Consider the following 14,402-nt stretch of genomic DNA (forward strand, 5'->3'; position numbering starts at 1 on the left):
TCTGTGTCTCAGCAGAGAGTGAGACCCAGTGGTCAGTAAATCCAAACATCCACCCGAGACCAAGCACGGATCCACCTGTTGCACTCCACAGCAGCAGACAACCATTGTCTACACTTTGTTGCTGAAACTTCTCAGCTTCAACAGGAAAAATCCTAACGAAAGGATTTTAATGGAAAGATGTCTGTGACACTTGAGGAGCTCCCAGCCTTCCTTCAGCGCTCGGGTGTCCCAGTCCCTGCAGGGAGAGCAGCGCTGTTACTGCTGTGTGAGGTTTCCTGACCCCTCCCGGAATGTGCCATTGATCCCGCTCTGGGCTCTTTGTTCTGCCGAGGTGACAGCACCAAGCTCCCAAGCCGTGTTCCTAACAGGCTTCAAAGAGGCTTTGCAGCCTCAGGTACTCCCTGAAAAGTGCCAAAAACCTCCAGCTTTGTTGTTGGAGCAGCTCTTTGAAGAAGCTTGGACTTCCTGTAGTCTTTAACCACTTAAATCACGTTTCTGCAGGGTGCTCCTTCACAGTTAACACGAAGATTTCTTGGGTCCCATTCCAGTGGAGCACAGGACTGAGGAGGAACTTCTAGTTCTGCTGAAAATAAAGTATTTGCAAAGAAAATGTATTTTGCCTATAAAAACAGGGAAAAAAAATCATTAGTTGAATGGTGAATTGTTTTAGTAAACTGCTGTGTACTATAGGATGTCTTTCCACTTTCTTTTTGGCAGGGGCTGGGGTGGGTGAGCTTGTTTTGATTTAGGTTTTGGTGGATTTCTTCTGCATTATTTCCTTTTGCTTTCTTCTGAACCCTTTGATGGTGACTTTGCTCCTTAAGCTGGCCAGAGGAGAGAGATATGGTAGATTTTATTTCTCATTCTGACAATAAGCCATGGGAATTCAATGTGAATTGAAGTGCAGTCAATTCTATTTCCTGGAGAAGCCTGAACCATAATTTTGTTTAGCACTTTACAATTCTAGTACTCCTTTGTATTTTTTCAGTACACAATTACAACATTATTTCAGTGCTAATTGTAGGGGGGTTATATTTATTTTACTTTATTTATTTTCCGCTTTGTAAGTCCTTGGAAAATGTAAGTGGTATCAATTGCCTGGAAAAAGAAAATCAAATGCTAATGTAAAAGCAAGCATTAGAAAGGACTGCACTTTTAAACATGTGGATACTGAGGTCTTATTGCAGTACATTAACTAAAGCCTTGAATCTGTGTGTTTAAGCATGAGATGTTTTGCAATCTACTTTACTTACTGTTTCCTAAAGCACTTTCCTAATTTTTTTTTTTTTTTTTTACATTATGGAAGGATCTTCCATTATTGTCTGTGTCCTTATTAAGAGTCATCATAGGAGACTTGTGGTAAGTGAATAAGTACTCTTGACTTGAACATGCTGAACAACCTGTTACCTGTTCATTAATTCAAATTAAAGACTGACAGGAGTGACTGTGACCCAGAGATGCTCGTGCACGTGGGGTGCACATGGTCATAGTTTGTACAGGCTGCTGGACATGGATCCACCATCCAACTGCTTTTCTGTCCTGTCCTCCATGGGCTCCTGTTAATGGGGCTCACTGTCCAACACCTGCACTGGCAGTGCACTGTTGTGACTTTGGTGAGACTTAAAACAACCCCCTGACACTGCTAAACTTCATCCCAAGGTCAGTGTGTGCCTGGACTTTGAAGAACAATTCTGTTTTCTGCTAGTCTTCCATGCTGCAGGTCCTAGTGCCATTCCCCAGCAACAAATTTTTCTGGTTTTTTTTAAGTAGGGATTAAATTTTCCAGACTTTCTGCACTGCAGAAGTCTGGAAAGACTGCAGTTATTGCTTGGAGGGGAGTATTATTATTTGGAGGGGAGGTTAAATTTGTATGCCAATAATGATAAAAGATGATTTTGCAACTCTTGATAACAGAACAAAGCTCCCTTCAGGCTGCACTCTTGATTTTTCTCTGAGCAGTTCTGAAATTAATCATGTGGTGTGTGCCCATTTTTCTGAGTCATAAAACCTAGCTGGTGGAAGGACAAAGGCAGGGAGATTTTCATCAACCTTGTTTTAATGTTGAGATTATGTTTGTCCTTCGTTTCCCCACTGAGAGTAATTTTTCATCTCCTCTTTTCTGATTGAAATAGAATTGTCCAAGGAGGCTTTAACAGCATCTGATTTGTCATCCATAGGGTTTGGGGTTTTTTTTCTCTGCCCTTGTGTGTATAAAATATAGCCCTGACTCCTTGAACTGTGCATTCCTTACTCAGCTCTCTTCTTTGCATGTTGCTATATTCTGCCATCAAGGTGAGGACGTGTATTTGTGTATTTTATAGACATTTCCTGACTGATGAGTGAGAAGACCAATCATACTACAAATCCATATGATTATGCTTTAATAACTCACTCGTGTCTGCACGTTCCATTTCATTAAGGCTGTGGTTGGTTACTTTCTTACAATCCATTTTATTCTGGTAACATTCAATTAATGTAATTGGAGTGAGTGGCATAATGCAGTGGTGACCTGGGCTCAGTTTGGTGGGCTTTTAACCTGGCTGTGGCACTGCAGCAAACTCAGATGCTGTTGTTTTATGTCATGATGAGTACAAGACACAAAACATCCTTGTGCTATTCACGTATGCTGAAAATGTTTTATACAGACACAATCATCTTTTAAAGTGCAGGTTTAGAAATACACTTTAGATCCAGACATATTAAGACTGATTGAAAAGCTGAAAATGAACTGCTGAACAAATTATCTTTTGTTATCCAAATCCTACGTGGGGCCTTTCTGTCTTTGTAACTTGAGAAATCGATAGGCAATTAATGTGCTGGTAACAGTCAATATTTTAGAAAGCATCTGATGGTTTGGGATCAATTTTTGCATATGGAAAAGCTTCGTCATGGTTTAAAGATTTCTCATTTGAATCTTGGCATTTGGGTTCTTGGTGCTTAATTACCTTTGAGACTGGAAGATCATTATTTCCCAAAGACTTGTGAATCCCCACCCAGTGCTTCCTTTGTGCACACACTAATCAGCCGCTGTCAGAAGTTACTATTCCCTCTCTAAATCCAGATAAATTAATCTCCCCCTAAAAGTGGAAAATGCTTATGACAAAAAATATTTGCATGAGGCAATGTAATTGCTAAAACACTGGTTGTCAAGAAGACATCTGTGATATTACAGATGAAGTATCCCTATTTTGATTATCTTATTCATGAAATCATACTGGTTTGTGGCTCTTCATTTCCTGTTGTTTTCCTCTCTTATAAATCAGGACGATGAGTTTGGGCAGCCAGAGTGCTTTGTCCAGACAGGACTCACATTTATCACAATGTCCTGGTTTGACAAGGAAGTGAGTTTTTTGGGAAGTTGTAGTCAAACCAATGAGTGGTCAGATTTGAATATTGGCACCTGGCGTGGCCACAGAAGGCATGGATGCACCTCAGAACACAGGGGGTTAAAAGCAGAGCACTCCCAGGGGAATTCTCTTTGGTTCTGGTTGGTGAGGAGGTCTGAGGAGGAGAGGGAAGCCATGTGGCCTGGGTGAGGCAGGCTGGAGATTTAGGTTTGCTGATAGACGAAATTAGACGTTGAAAGATGAAAGAAACAATGGGGAAGAAAACCGCCCAAATTCAGTAAGAATTAGCAATTAAAAGGGAGAGTTGTACATTAGAGGGAAATCTTTGGTATCAGGTGTATTGGGAAGTCTGAACCTCTGAGGTACCTCAGCCAATGGGGAAAGAGAGAATGGAAATGCAGCCGGGAAATTGGGATAAAAAGGGAGGCTGTGTCCTCCAAAAATCTGAGAGATCCCAGGGGAATGCCCCATGGCCTCTGCCTTTATTCGAATAAAGCCAGAAAGGGCTCCTCTGTCTCCTTTTTGGACATAAACCTCTGGTGTTTGTAGATTAATTTTCCTAACAAATCGACATTTTCTTACTGCATGGCTTTACAAAATGTTTCTTCTCTTCACTTACCCACCCCCACAGCAGACGTGTAAAGGAAGTTTAAAGCAGTGGTGCAAACGGGCAATTACTGGGATGCTGAGGTCTATCTAAAAAACCCCAAATCTGATGACATTAAAAACTCCAGAGCCAGGGGTTGTGGGTTTGAAGCTTGCCCCGCTGTGCCATGGGTTGGGTGCCATATTAGCTGTGCTTGTGCCCCTTCTATCTATAGGCTGAAAAAATGTATTTTATTTTGGCAAGCTAACACAGCTCTGTTTCTAAATCAACCAAAATTTTCCAGCTTCATTAACTAATTTATGGCCATTAGGAAAATGGTTTTGATGGATGAAAATTTCATGGGTTTTAATTTTTTTTTTCCCAGTTACTGTACCTTATGTTTCTGAGTGATTTTTTAAACTGATTTCAGTGGTAGAAACTGAATCATGAAAGGCTGAGGTCCAATCTTAGCCAGGCTTGGAAAAGCCTGTATTCCACTGAATTTTAAGCATTTTGAATTAAAATATCTGTCAGGATTTGGACCCTAGCAACTTGCACAGTCACACAGAAATTCTGTGGCAAAACAGATGACATGGAATTTGGGAAATAATCCTCCAGTATCCACTTTACCCTCTTCATGGAACTGCAATCCATGGCAGTGCTCAGGAGCTTTAGGAGAGCTCACTCACACAACTCCTATTTGTTTTTTAAAGCATTCAGAAATTCTTTCACAGTAGATAAAACTTAATCTGTAGATGGATAACAACAATTGCCATGTGAAACATGTAGAATTTACTAACTGGTGCTGCTAATTGATATAATTATCACTAATTAAATGTTCTAAAGATAGTGATTTTTGTAATTGTTATTCAATGGCTTGAAGTGGCTTCTGAAGCTGATCAACAGAACAGTTCTAGAATTGTATGTTAAGACTAAATTAAATTAGTGCTACAGAAGTTATTTTCCTAATGTATTTAGCCTGAAATAAAACTGATATCACATTTAGCTAACCAGGGCACTTGATGAATGGGTGCACAGTAGAAGATTTGCTTTTAGTTAATACTCAGGCTGAAAAATAGCTATATTCCCTCTTTCATGCCAGGAAAGCCTAAGTGCTCATACATTAATCGAGAAAATAATTGCAGAGGGCCACAAATGTGCTTGAATAAAGAAAGAACTTGTTCAGATTTTCTCAGAAAATGCTATGCCTATTCTGGTCTTTCAGTTAATAGACCTGCTTTTTCAAAGGGAATTTGGTGGATTCTGTCAGCACACAGATAGCTCTTCAGAGTCTGTTGTAAAAATGGCATTTAGGCTGACTAAAATTTATGTTCTGTGTTCTTTTGTTGTGAAGGAGGCAATTCTGATTTGATAACTTGTTATGCCACAGTTGGGAGTGATTAATATTGATTACAAATATTTCCTATTTACAAGTGGTGACTGGAAGGCACTTTTCTGAAGTGGTGCACAGTGCTGGTTCTCAGTGAAGTAATTGTTGAGGTGAAAGCATGGTTATTAACATGAGTCAATGGTAATGACCTTAAATTCCTGATTTCCCCAGCTTTCAGTCATTTGTTCAGTACTGCTGGAGCATCTCTCAGGAGGTGAGTGAAGGAAAGGTGAATTTCTGGGTTTTTTCAAGGGAAATCAGTATAATCCCTGTGTTCGCAGGGATTATCTCATTTTTGAGATTGTCACTTTGTAGTAGAGGACAGGAACACGTGGGACTTGTGAGGGGGAATTTCTAAGGTGTTTCAGCTCTTATCTCTCTTAAATAAAGACGAATTCTTCTGCAGGCTTCTCTCTGCATGAGCTCTTCCCAGTGAGAGCTTCAGGAGGGGTGTGTTGGGCATTTTGGTCCTCTGCAGAGGTTTCATATTGCCCTGGTGCTGTATTCTTCCAATGACAGTCACATTTGACTGCAGTCTTTTCCTTACTCTTGAATTTAAAAATTTTGATACAGCTCCAAAAGGAACCTGTCATTTGATGAACAGCCCTTGATGAAAGCTCTATATTTTCCCAGAGCACTGACCATAGGCTTCATAAAAGTATTACACATATTATTTTATCCCTGTATATTTTAAATACAAGCTGTATCAGAGGTATTAAATGGTGTTTTAACCATAGTGGTCTATTAAATTTGTGCTTCTCAGAATCTAAGGTATAAATTATTTTCATAATGGAGGGTGATTGGTTTGTCAAACTGTTTTCAATTCATGGACACTGCAGGGTGTACTTGCAGCCTTGTGTTCAAGGGTATATATGCAGCCCCCATTATTGTTTGTTCTTCAATAAACAGCTTCTAAAGGCTAAAGTCGTGTGTGAGCTGTGAGTTAACAGCTAAAAAATTTGCCAGAACTCTTGTTGCCCTCCTGGTAGAGAGGTTGTTGTTTGTGAATGCTCAGAGAGTTCTTGAATGAGATTATTAACTACTTTGCAATCAGCTTTCCTTCAGTGTTAATTGTGCTGCTAAATCCTAGGATATTGTGTTAAAAATAATTCCAAAGTCGGTGTCACACCACAGACACATTTTGGTGTTTAAAAGAACACATTTTTGTGTTTAAAAGAACAGATGTTTAAGCTGTGAGTCCAGTTTTGCCATGAAGCCTTTACAACCCAACCAAAGCTCTTGCTTAGTGCCTCTGAATCATTAAAAAAATAAAAATCAGGTAATAGCATTTTAAAAATGGAAAAATAGTCTTGTTCTTCCCCCACAGAAGTGCACACATAGCTCTACCTATGATGTTTGGTACTTGGATTAAGTGTTAGCTCCCTTTTGCACCCAGACTGTGCAAGCACATTGCAAATGATGGAGTAAAAGTGTGGGGCCTGTAAATAAGTAATGCTTGTGCATCCTTAGCAATAAAAATGGTGCTGATTGAAGGAGTCATTGACATTCTGAGCTTGCAACAGGAGGTGCAGGGACAGAGCTGGCTTTTCTTGCCTTTGAGGTGCTCACAAGTGTTCCTCCCTCAGGCAGTGGTGGGTTTGTTGAAGTAAACACCAACAATAGTTTTAAATCTCAATAAATGGTGGTGCTGGATTATAGGTAAGACCTTTCACCCTGCAGAACTCCTAATTGCTGTTTTAAACCCCCATAATTCCTTAATCCTGCAAATGCAACTATATTGGGAGAAAATTGTTTTAAGGAGGAAAGGAGGAGGCTTAAAGGTTAAGGGAACAGAAAAGTGCTGTGAGTTCCCTACTGTCCACAGGAACATCTGTGCAATCTTGCTTGAAAGGCTGGCTTTGTGGCGTCAGAAATTGAGAGCTTTTCTCTTTTGTGGCACTCATCCAGGGCAGCTCTCAGAGTTTTTATTCTTGTCTGCAATTCTCACTTCAGAAGGAAAGATAACACTCCTTACTGTGCCTCATCTATTTGCAGAACAAGCTCTGCAGAGTGCAGGAGGTCTCTTTTAGGACCAGATCTGTACTGCAAAGTTGTGCTGGTGTCACTGCTCCACAGATGGGGTTGTGAAAAATCAATCCCCTCTCACAGAAATCACATTGTTCAAGTTCTTCCTGGCAAGGATATTAACCCCTGGTCTTTCCATCCTAGTTCTGCTGTGAAAATGAATGGTCATTTACAAACCATTAGCATTCTTTCAAATCAAAATATAATCACATCTTGCTACTTTCAAAGCCCTTCTCTCCCAGCAAATCTCATTAATTATCACAGACAGGTGTTTTTCAACAAAAGATCCTTGCATTCTCTCTTCTTCTCCAGCCTCCTACTTGAGCTAATGAAGCTTCAGTGATGTCTGTGGAACAATGGAGCAATTTCTGTAACTGCAGGTTGGAGAGAAAAAATAAGGGATGGTAATTGAGGAGGGGCTGGAGGAGAGGCTGTGGAGCAGAGTTCCTCTGTCTGTGCAAAGAGATCTCTCATTACTGGTGATTAGGGAGGAAGCATTTAGAGGGACAGAAAGAAAGTAGCTGTGCTAAAATAAAAAATGTTTTTTGATAGTTTATTGATATGCAGATGCTGCTGCAGAGGAAAAGACCACAGACCTCCTTAGGGCAGCCTTTATGTCCTCGAGTTAATGGAGTGGAGATTTGTATCAAGAGAGGGAACTGGCATCACCTCCACTCTGCTCCTGTGGGAAGTCTCTTATCCAAAAAGCTCCCTGGCATGACTTGCAGCTGCCTGAATGCTGTTTACCAACACTCCCTGCATAAATTGGATGCTTCTCCCTGGAATTAGCCAGGTTTCTTTTCTCTGTGGAGATGAAGCCTATGTGCTTCCCCAAATATTTGAATCATATTAATTATTACAGCAAGTCCTCCTTCATGGCTGTTGTAAACAGGTCCTGCCTGCTTAGCTTATGCCAAGACAATAGGAAAGAGGCAAATTTTTAGCCTGTAAAAATAAATGATACACAGGTGTTTTGCTGGGCTGGATGACAAGCACCCCTGCCTCATCCAGTGGTTCTGCATTTTCATAATTCATACTGGCTTATGCCTAGAAGCTCCCCAGTCACTGCCTCTTCCAAATGCATATAGACATTTCTATTCTGAACACTGACAATCAGCAGAATTCAAATACTCTTTTAAGCATATTTGAATTAGTCATCAGCTACTCTGAAACTTCAGAGCATCTCCCAAAATTTTCAGTAGGAAAACCAGGCTCAGGTGTGACCTCATGTCCAAGCATAAATAGTTATTTTTCCTTTTTATCTGGCAAAGCAAGAGCTCTTATTTCAGGAAGGAATATAAGTATCTTCCCTGCAAAATCCAACAATGAATAAAATTACCTTCAGCCAAGTATAGCTAATTCTGCCCACATGGAGGTCAGAGACCATGAAAATACTGTGCAAAAGGAAATATATTCTTTCCTTCCCTCTGGGAAAGGAAGGTGTCACACCAGGCACCTTTTTTAATCAGAATGAACAATCTAGTAGTTCCACCTCTCCTGTTGAACAACTGAAGAGAACTACAGCTGGAAACTGGTGCCTTGGGCACGTTATGGCTTTGTCATTTTTAACTAAACCAGTGAGGTTTGTGAGTTATAGGAAGAGTTATTGCTGATGGAACCTCTCCAGATCCCAGCTGCGTGTAACACGCTCTGGAAAAGACCAGAAGCTGGAGAGAACTGAGGGATGTGCACTCACCAGACCCTCAGGGGGCTCTCAGGAACCTGCTCACAGAGGTAAGAGACACTCAGCTGTTCCAGGAGCTGGTTTATCTGTGACGTGTATATCTGCCTCCTCAGGTAAACCCATGGATGTTCTGCTTCCAGTTGGATTTCATCATTTCTGACAACACCTTTTTCACCATAAAATATGCAGTAAGCTTCTTATAAAAATACTTTATTGAAGTTTTCAGAAGGGAGCAGACACAGGGAAAGGTACGAGCAGGCTCAACATTTATCCTGTCAATTCACAGCACACATACTTTGAGGGGTGAGTTTTAACCCATATATAACAGCCTGACAGAACATGTCACAAGTCTGAAATATCACACACACAAGACAAGACATCATTTAAAACCTGACTTCAGGTGACAATACTGATCTACTTGACAAATATCACTGAGATACAGTCTGATGGCATTTTCTTTTTACTTTTAGCAGCAGCCAAAAGCAGTTTGCTCGCAGCAGCAAAATGTCATTGGTGATCACAACATCATAAGCTTTGGGGTTCTGCTTTACCACATTTGGGTTTCTATTTGTAAATGGAGTTTTCAGACTTAGGATCTTGAGCTCCCCTGTGCAATACTGTTAAATACGAGCATTTGCCATGGCAACTAATTACTTATTTGTGTTACTACATCTCTGAGCAGTGCCAGCAGTGGAATTAATCTGCTTTTTGGTCATACTGCCTCTGTGCCCAAAGAGGCTGCAGAACAAATGGGCAGCTGTGATGAAGCATGAGATGAGAAGCAGAGGTAAAATGACCAGGATTTTTTGGTAGGACCAAGGCTAGAGCCCTGGTCTCTTGAATGTTGTGCTCTGTTTAATTAGCTGACAGCTCTAAAAAATAATTTTAAATTAAACAGTAAAAGAATTATGCTTGTGTTGACTGAATCAGCTTAAGCCAGGTCTCCAATGAAGTGAGGTATTTTAAAAGAAAGAATGCAAGGTTTCTGAAACTTGAAAAATTTAAGAGGTCTGAAAGGAACATTTTAAAAAGGAACATAACAAAAACAACACAAGATTTGCATCTATCTGAGCTTGTCATTCCCTAACACAGTGCCAGAAGAGTATCTTTAAGATCCTGCAGGAGAGATTTGAGGATGTCTTTGGGTTGTCAGGATGGAGCCTGTGGAGAAGCTGGCGCTGTAAACTCCTTAGGGCAGAGATCTGTCCCTTCTTGCACCCCATGAAACAGGGATCCAGATTATGGCTGCAGCTGCTGTAACAAAAATAGAAATGAGATGTTTTCCTTCTGAGGTTTGTTCTTTTCTTTCTGTATCATCATCATCTATGTGTAATAGGTGTGAGGAAAAATCTCTCCCATTTATGAGGAAGATCAGGTCAGCCAACAGCCAAGCTGTAGTTCAGCACAGTAGTTTAAGCCAGATATTTATTTTTATTAGCTTTTTCTTTTCAGTTTTCAGTTTATTGGAGCAAAATGCTGGTGCTGCTCAGGCTGACTAGGTGGCAGCAGAGCTCTTTTGTGGCACCTGCAAGTGGCAGACACAGATTTCACTACCCGTGGTTAATATCAATAAACCCCTTTATCCATCTCTGCGGTGGGATTTTGTTGTTGATGAACTAAAATAAGTTTACAGTGGGCTCTCTCCTGCCTTCCTCACCTGCCCCACACCACTGCTCCTGGGTTCTTCCAAGGAAACAAGCTCCAGTCCCACACCAGTACAGCAGAAGTAAACCAAGGCTTGTCTCATCCTCACACTGGGCTGGCTTCACCCTCAGTAGTTCTGAAGGGCATAGTGAGGCTGAACCTTCAGCTTCTTGGGGCAAAGGAGTTTAATAAAAGCCCTTCTGAAGCTGGAGTGGCAGAGAGGGTACAGGACAGGGTTGACAGCTGAGTTGATCCACAGCAGCCAGAAAGAAGTCTCATACCAGAACTCGGAGATGCACTGGCCGTGGCAGCCAGCGCGGATGATCATCAGGAGGGTGTACGGTGCCCAGCAAACCCCAAAAATGCCCACAATGATTGCCAGTGATTTGGCCACTTTCTTGTCTCTGGAGAGCCTGAAGTGTTGGGTTGTGCTCTGGGACACGATCTTCACCCGTTTCTCTGAGGACAGAGTGGAGGCTGAAGTTTTGCAGCTCTTTTTGTCGCAACACTTGGGTTTCCTGGAGCTCTCCGAGCTCGTTTCCAGCAGGTCTTTGGCATCCAGGCTGGAAGTGGAGGCTGCTGCTTGAGCTTTGCTCTTAGAGAGGTCGAGGGTTTCAGCTGACTCCTTCTGCTCCCACTTACAGCATTTCAAAGACAGCTTTGCCTCTGGGCTCCTTTCCATCTCCTCAGCGAAGGACTGGTTGTGCACTTCGTGGAGAACATCCAGGCGCATTTTGGTGCGCTTCTGGATGTTCAGGTAAATGCTCAGGTTGAAAAACATCACGCTGATGAAAGGGGTGAAAAACTCCAGCGTGGAGGCTGTCATGAGGAAATACCAGTTGTAGAAGAACTCAGCATAGCATTCCCCACTGGGGATGATGCTCTGGCCTGATATGTACTCCCAGCTGATAATGGCAGGTCCGTACAGCAGGAACGCCAACACCCACACCATCACCATCTTCAGCACCGCTTGCCTGGTGTTGCCTTGCTGGGCTCTGTAGGCGACCTGCAAGAGGAAAGCCTTGTCTTACACACAGTCCCACACCCCAGCTGGCTGAGGCTCCTCACAAATGGACTATTAGCATTCCTGGTAAAGTTGCTAGGCAATCCCCCAGCAGTGCAACAAATTGATATGCCATAGGCAACAGGAGCAATTGCTAGATAAATCACACTCTTACAGGGAAGATTTAGAACACTCATTTTACAGCTCCAAAATATGGTGTCTGCTAAGTGGAAATGTACTGGTTTGGTTGGAGCTGGCAGCTGTCTGCACCCACCACTTACTGAGCTGTCCCAGCTCCTCCCTGTCAGTCCCAAGGAGGGGGACTTGACCAACTCCTGAGCTAAATCGGTGTTGTATTTGCAATCAGGGAACGAGCAAACAGCAGTGGGTCAGATCTGCCTGGGAACTGCTCATTACCTCCTGCAAAAGGCCAAACATTTTGATCTCCCACACTCTCAGAGACCTCTCCACATTCCCTGCCACAGCTGGCAGTGCTATTTACTGCCTCAAACTGCGAGTCTGACTGCAATCCACTTGTTTGTCCTGGGGATAATAAGCCCTTGCAAGTTAGTTTACAGTCTGCTTACCTGGCTTGCTTGTACATGACTACCCCGTCACCTGGGAAGGGAACACCTGCACAACGGGGACTGAGCCTTCAGTGATTTAATTATGCCAGGAATACTAATCTGAAATCACAGCTGAATTATGCATTTGTGGATGGTTATTGCCTTCCAGGCTGAAAAATTCATAATTTCTGGAGGATTCAAAGAACTTTTAACTATTGCAGACAATCAGGAGAATAAAGCAGGAGGAGAATTATGCCCCTCTCAGCTGCCATGACAGGACTCACCGCTCTTGTCACCGAGAGGAATCTGTCGTAGCTAATTAGGACGATGTTGAAGACCGAAGAGGTGCACAGCAAGTAATCAACCACCAGCCAGAGTTTGCAGAGGCTTCTCCCGAAGATCCATCTCCCCGTCAGCACATAGGGCACGTACAGGGGGATGCAGAAAGCGCCTGCAAGCGGAGGGGTCGGTCCCGGTGAGAGCCGGGCTCTGCCCGGGGGGACCCGCGGGTGCCGGGGGCTCCTTCCCTGTGCGGGACCGGGACAGCGGGACGGGAGCGGGACAGCGGGAGGGGATCGGAACTGTGTGAGGGGACCGGGACAGCGGGAGGGGACCAGGACTGCGGGAGAGTGTCGGGGGCAGGAGCGGAGCCCGGAGGAGCAGCCGGGCAGCCCGAGTTGCTGCCAGACCGTGCCGGTGCCGGTGCCGGCGGCACTTTACCTACGAGGAAATCCGAGATGGCCAGGTTGAGGAGGAAGAAGTTGTTCTGGGTGCGCAGGCTGGAGTCCGCCACGAAGGCCAGCATGACGAGCGCGTTGCCCGCCACGGTGACGGCGATGAGCAGGGCCATGAGCGCGCCCAGCGCTGCCGTGCCCGCGGCCGCGAAGCGCCCGGCGGCGGCGGCGGAGCCGTTCAGAGCCCCGGCGCTCTCCATGCCCGCTCCGCTCCCGCCGCGCCGCCGCCGCGGGGCTGCTGCCCCTCCCCGCCCCGCCCGCTCCCGCCTCTCGCTCCGGCCCCCGGCACCCCCGGTGCCCCCCGAGCAGCCCCGAAACCCCCAGAGCATCCCTAAATCCGCCCAAGCGTCTCTGCGTGCCGCGAGAGCAGCCCCGAGCATCTGCACAATCCCACCTAGCTTCTCAGCCCGGGAGCATCTTTGTACTGCCCAGAGCAGCCCTTCATTCCTCCAGGGCATTCCTGAGAATCCACACATTCCCCTCTCAACCTGGTAGCATCCTTGCATTACCCCGGAGCATCCCTGATCTCCCCCAGAGCATCTTCTCCCATTTCCCTTCCCTTCTCAACCCTGGAGCATCACTGCATTAACTCAAAGAATCCTTGCCACCCCCTAGAACATCTCTAAATTCCTCTTTCCCCTCTCAACTCGGAAGCATTCTTGTATTCTCCCAGAGCATCTTTGCATGCTGCACAGCAACATTCCTGCATCTCTCCAAAGCGTCCACCATGAGTTTATTGCTCCAGCGGGATCTGTGCCTTAATGAACAGAAGTGAGGTCAGAACTTCATTTGCCTTTTAATCAGCCAGGAGGGCTCCCTGGGCAGGTGGAACACAGAGGGGAATGATCTTGCCCCTGCTCCTCATGGGCAGCAGGAGGAAGAGGTAAAGCTGTGTAAGAAAAACTGAATTCTTGGTCTCCAAACCAAGGAGTCCTTGGGGCCCCAGCTCCAGGAAGGTAATTCTTCCTTCTTCCACCACTTGTTCACCCTTCACAGCTAAAGAGAATAACTTCTGTCTGAGGATTTGTTTCAACTGGTGATTCTGAAGGATGGGGTTACCACTGCACAAGCCCTGTCCTTGGTGCCTGCTGCAGGTGGCCGGACAGAAAACATCCCCAGAGGTATTGCCACAGGGGCAGGATCAGTTCTGCTGTCACCACCTCTGGAGAACAGCACGGGGATGTGCAGAGCAGCAGCTGCAAACACAGCGAAGGGTTCAGGCTGCAGACCCTGAGCAGGCACCCTTCTGTCAGGGGAATTCGAGAAACTCAGAGAACATAAGCAAAGCAAGAAAACGGTGCAAACCCAGAAACGAGCCTGTAGTTAAGGCCCAGGGGATCTGCCACCTTCTGATTGCTCCAAAAGCTATTTTCACCTCAGGAACTACTACAGCCTCACCGAATTCCTCTCGAAACACGCAGCC

At 44.4% G+C, this 14,402-nt stretch overlaps 1 protein-coding gene across 1 annotated transcript; it reads right to left on the reverse strand.

The window, feature by feature from the left end:
- Positions 1 to 9,232: 9,232 nt before the first annotated feature.
- Positions 9,233 to 13,190, reverse strand: HRH3 (histamine receptor H3). Its single transcript, XM_064729819.1, has 3 exons — positions 12,966 to 13,190; positions 12,530 to 12,696; positions 9,233 to 11,682 (listed from the first exon to the last, which is right to left on the reverse strand). The coding sequence occupies exons 1-3, from the start codon at positions 13,177 to 13,179 to the stop codon at positions 10,804 to 10,806; spliced, it is 1,260 nt and encodes a 419-aa protein (XP_064585889.1). The 5' UTR covers positions 13,180 to 13,190; the 3' UTR covers positions 9,233 to 10,803.
- Between the last annotated feature and the right edge of the window lie 1,212 nt (positions 13,191 to 14,402).

This window comes from Zonotrichia leucophrys, chromosome 20, assembly GCF_028769735.1.
Source record: "Zonotrichia leucophrys gambelii isolate GWCS_2022_RI chromosome 20, RI_Zleu_2.0, whole genome shotgun sequence".
NCBI lineage: Eukaryota > Metazoa > Chordata > Aves > Passeriformes > Passerellidae > Zonotrichia > Zonotrichia leucophrys.

What these genes read in the sequence shown, in the direction of transcription:
- HRH3 (XM_064729819.1), bottom strand. Translation starts at nt 13,179, where the DNA reads ATGGAGAGCGCCGGGGCTCTGAACGGCTCCGCCGCCGCCGCCGGGCGC. An exon ending in CATCTCGGATTTCCTCGTAG is followed by an intron (nt 12,697 to 12,965) that starts GTAAAGTGCCGC and finishes CTCCGCTTGCAG; the next exon opens with GCGCTTTCTGCATCCCCCTG. An exon ending in TCCTCTCGGTGACAAGAGCG is followed by an intron (nt 11,683 to 12,529) that starts GTGAGTCCTGTC and finishes TTCCTCTTGCAG; the next exon opens with GTCGCCTACAGAGCCCAGCA.